This window comes from Lagopus leucura, unplaced genomic scaffold (genome assembly GCF_019238085.1).
Source record: "Lagopus leucura isolate 7727_CA_CO unplaced genomic scaffold, USGS_WTPT01 59053-0_obj-0_obj, whole genome shotgun sequence".
NCBI classification, from domain to species: Eukaryota; Metazoa; Chordata; class Aves; order Galliformes; family Phasianidae; genus Lagopus; species Lagopus leucura.
Window position 1 is genome coordinate 1 of NW_024969236.1, and position 3,989 is coordinate 3,989.

Consider the following 3,989-nt stretch of genomic DNA (forward strand, 5'->3'; position numbering starts at 1 on the left):
ACTTCTATACAAGCTTTCTAGGGCTGTGCAGTTATTGCAGTGGTTTGTGATCCAGGCAAAGTACCTATCTTAGCAGTTGCCTTAGAAAAATAGGCCAGTAGGTGGCCTCGCTGCTTCATCCAGTTAAGCTCTGTGCCAGATCTCTAAACGAATTCTGAATGGGGAAGATGCTACAACTGAATGGTAGCATTCTCTTTCAGTTGTTGCCTAGCTCTCCACACAGTTGCTGGGATAATGTGAAAGGTTCTAAATATACTCGGAGAACATGTAGAATGAAAAGCAAAAGCCTGCTTATTTGCAGTGTTTTAAAGACTGAAATCAAGTATCACTGAAAGAAGAGATTTGTTGTCAGTTTTGAAACAAGTCTGTTTGGTTCATACTGATTCTCCAAGAGTAGTAATTGAGAAGTATGATTCTACAATGGGTTCTGCAGGAAAAACATGAGAGCATGTTGGCTCTCCGTTGTATCTCAGGGAAATGTCTCTTTTGGCAGCTTGGTACAGCGGCAAGTTTTTCCCTTGAGAATTTTTCCTTTTGAAGCCTTTGCTATATGGTGTATTACAACAAAATAAGGTACTCTGTGTACTCAAATGACTGTTATGTAAGTTCAAATGGCTATGCTTTAATGAAGAGAATTGGAAAGCATTCTCATGTAGCATTAGAAATCTGTTGTTTGATTGTGAAACAAGAACAAGAAATTCATGTGATTGAAAACAAATGGCTTGTTTTCTTCAGGCAGAGCAACCTACGAGAATGGAACTGATTCTATTTGTTCCATTTCTCTTCTTCTAGTGTTTAGCACAATGCTGGGTGTTCTAGAGGTGGTTTTTTTTTTCTTTTTTTCCCTAACCCCAGTGTTAACACTTCATAGTAATTAAAGATTGGTTACTAATTTATGAACCTAAGATTGCTGCTTCAAGTCAGAATGGTTTATGAACAGTTTGAAATTCTCTGTACTCCTTACAGATTCATGCGTACTTGAAATCTCCCACATCTATGTGTGGCAGTTGTGTGTGAAAGTTCCTTGCTACTGGAGGTGAAAGCGAAATGCAAACTTGTCCTGATTAACTATCAGAATTAAATCTTTAATGAATGTTCTTGTGACTTGTGAATCAAAACTGCATGGAGGAACAGAAGTTGAAGGTAATGGACTTGTTTTGACTTTTTACTTCTGCAGGACCGTCTGCTTTGGGAGACTAACATGTTCCAAATACCTGATTGGTGCCACTGATCATGGCTTTCTCTGTTGCTGGAATCTGCTCAGTTGTGCATGTAAGATGAGCTTAAACGCATGCTAGAGGGAAAGTAATGACGTTTAACCTTTGAATGTGCTATGATCAAGTAATTCTAGTTTGATTCTAGATTGACCCACTGTAAAATGGCCTGTGGAGTTGTAGTGTTTTTTGTACCTGAGTATAGATAGCACCTCACTCAGTATGCATGTGCTTAGCAAATCCTAGTTTAGGTGATGGATAACCCAATAGCAGCTAGTATTTCCTTTGTTTTTACAAATGGTTGATCATGTTTTCATTAGTCTGAGAATAACTGAAGTTGTATGGCTCTTGCAGAGCTGAAGCCTTGTGGGTCTTTTCCATTTTAAGTTTTATTTGGCAAAGCACCTGAATAGAATTCTTTTTCACATCCTGCTACTGCTGTGTTTGCTTTTCAGTGGAATGGAGTGCTCACCTCAACGTTGTAGTTCTGCAACCTGATCCCTTTTCAGAACATATTGCTGCTTTCTCCTGGCTCTTTAAAGAGTCCAGCTGTGAGTACAAAGGCTTTTTTGACAAGTAGTAGTCAGTGGAACTTAAAACTGGTAAAGTATGATTTATAGAAAAGATTTTCTTAGAATTCAGCTCCATGAAAGCCACTCAACAGACCTGAGTCTGTGTCTGACCCAGGGAAAACTGAGCTATGTTTTGAAGCAGCAATTAAATACAGGTAAATTCCAGTATTTAAACAACACGCTCCCTGTCTTCTCTTTCAATAGTTTATCTCCAGCACAGTGTAAGATGAACTGTCCTCTGGATGAGTGTCTTGTGTGGTCTCAACTCTCACCTTGAAGCTCAAAATCATGGTTGAATTCTATAGCTTTGTACTAGACTTGTGATGTAAGTGAAGATAAATCTTTCCAGAACTACTGTTCTACAGTAAACGTCATCTCCAAGTATGTTCTTGGGATGGCAATAATGTGAAAAGTACTGTATGGGGACTGCTGAGTTGTGGCCTGAACCTCTGAGTGATGGCCTGAGGTGAGCAGTGAGTCAGCCATGGGAGCACAGGTGGAGGCAATTCAGCTGTGCTGCAGGAGGGGGTGGAGCCTGGCTGCACCTCTCCTAGACCCATTGAAGAGCTGACTGCCAGTGGGAAGGATCTTTTCTGGAGATCCCTCCTTTTGGAGTTTTCCAGCGAGCCCAGGATAAGGGTAAGCCCTCCATCTATTCTTTTGTGGCGTAATAACTTGCTTAGCCAAACTCTCTTGTCTATATCTTAATTATAACATCTGTATAATCATTGATTATACAAGTACCATAAATTATGTGTTCAGCATATCTGAGCATAATTCCTGTTTAAAGGCAGTCCTGTGCAGAACTTTCTGGCTTTAATGCCTAGTGCTTTGACAACTATCCAGAAGGGGAAGAATGCCATGACTTCAAGCGAAGATGTTCTTGTATTTGCAGTGTTTGTATTTAAGCCAAATGAGCCACGGCCAATCTGTATCCAGAGAAAAATTTCTAAGGAAAGGATCCAGTTTGCTGCCTTTGTTCCAAGAGATGCACCTGAATCAATTGGCTCAGATAAATACCTTTGGCTAAGAAGATCCCATCTAAATTCAGATTCTAGAGAGTTCTATTAGCTCTGTGAGGAATTTATTGGAAAGGATGCCTGGGAGAGAATGGGTACAAAGGGCTGTGTCAAATAGCTCAGCTGAGTTAAACCTGAGCATGAGACTCTGTCACTTGGGTTGACTCTAAATTCTACTTGAGTTTTGGTAACAGAAAATGAGGTGGGACTTACATCTGTGTTACTAAGTTCTAGTTAAAACTTTGTCCTTTCTCAATTACAAGATGCGTTTGTTTCTTTTTTTTTTTAATTCAAGCTGGCAGCAGATGAAAGTCTTCCTGTGACCCCATTTAGCTTGCTGTTGGGAAAGCACAGGCATCAACAGTCACAGGGGGATGTAGACCTTGGAAAAATTGTTCGCCATCACCATGAGCAAGATTCCCCTGCTGTCAAAGAGGTAAGAGTCATTACAGTAAAAATATGAGCAAAATAATGGCAGGCAAAAATGTTCATGAAGCCTCTTTTTTTTTTTTTTTTTTTTTTTCCTTCAGCTCCTGCATACTCCAGCGCATGTTTTGCCATCTGCTTCCTTCCTGTGCCCCATATTTATTAATTCATTGCTTGTCTCCAAAGAGAAGACAAGGTAAGAGAAATTGGAAGGACTCCTCTCTGTTACTTCAGGTGAAATACATCTTTAAATAGAGTGTAAGACTGGTTTTTTAGCATGATTCATTATTCTGTTCATACAGGCGAGTAGAACGTGTCATAGAGGCAACATAAAGCACACAAAAAAGTTCAGATACGCAAGATCAGCTACTTACCATATGGGCCTTTACATTGCTGTTGTTAGTTATCCTGTCATTTGGCATAATGTACTTCTAAGCAAAACGTGTACATAGATACTCCAAAGTTGTTTGTCAATTGAACTTTATTTCCAGGTAAGGATTGTAGAAGGCTAGAATGGCTTGAGTTGAAAGGGACCTTAAAATAAGTTCCAACCCTGCTGCCGTGGGCAGGGCTGCTGCTCAGACGTGACGTAACGTGACGTGTTTTACCTACCGTTGTTTATACTTACAGCTTTCCTCAATGGTGTCACAAGCTGTTGCCATACTGCAAAGTTTAAAATCAATTATACTGTTTTTACTTTATTTCTTACACAAAAAAAATACATTGGCCTTTTCTTAGCATCTTGTTATTTTTAACAA

At 39.6% G+C, this 3,989-nt stretch overlaps 1 protein-coding gene across 4 annotated transcripts; it reads left to right on the plus strand.

Moving 5' to 3' along the window:
* Window positions 1-294: 294 nt before the first annotated feature.
* LOC122194062 (WD repeat-containing protein 75-like) lies at window positions 295-3,983 on the plus strand. Of its 4 annotated transcripts, XR_006183037.1 has the most exons (5): window positions 1,154-1,272; window positions 1,670-1,765; window positions 3,101-3,241; window positions 3,336-3,427; window positions 3,534-3,983. XR_006183037.1 is itself a non-coding variant. In XM_042894969.1 (3 exons), the coding sequence occupies exons 1-3, from the start codon at window positions 1,089-1,091 to the stop codon at window positions 2,855-2,857; spliced, it is 327 nt and encodes a 108-aa protein (XP_042750903.1). In that variant the 5' UTR covers window positions 295-1,088; the 3' UTR covers window positions 2,858-3,071. The 4 variants fall into 4 exon arrangements, 1 of the variants encoding a protein (XP_042750903.1); XR_006183036.1 differs by having other exon boundaries at window positions 3,336-3,983; XM_042894969.1 differs by lacking the exons at window positions 1,154-1,272; window positions 3,101-3,241; window positions 3,336-3,427; window positions 3,534-3,983 and adding exons at window positions 295-1,143; window positions 2,682-3,071.
* The last annotated feature ends 6 nt before the right edge of the window (window positions 3,984-3,989 follow it).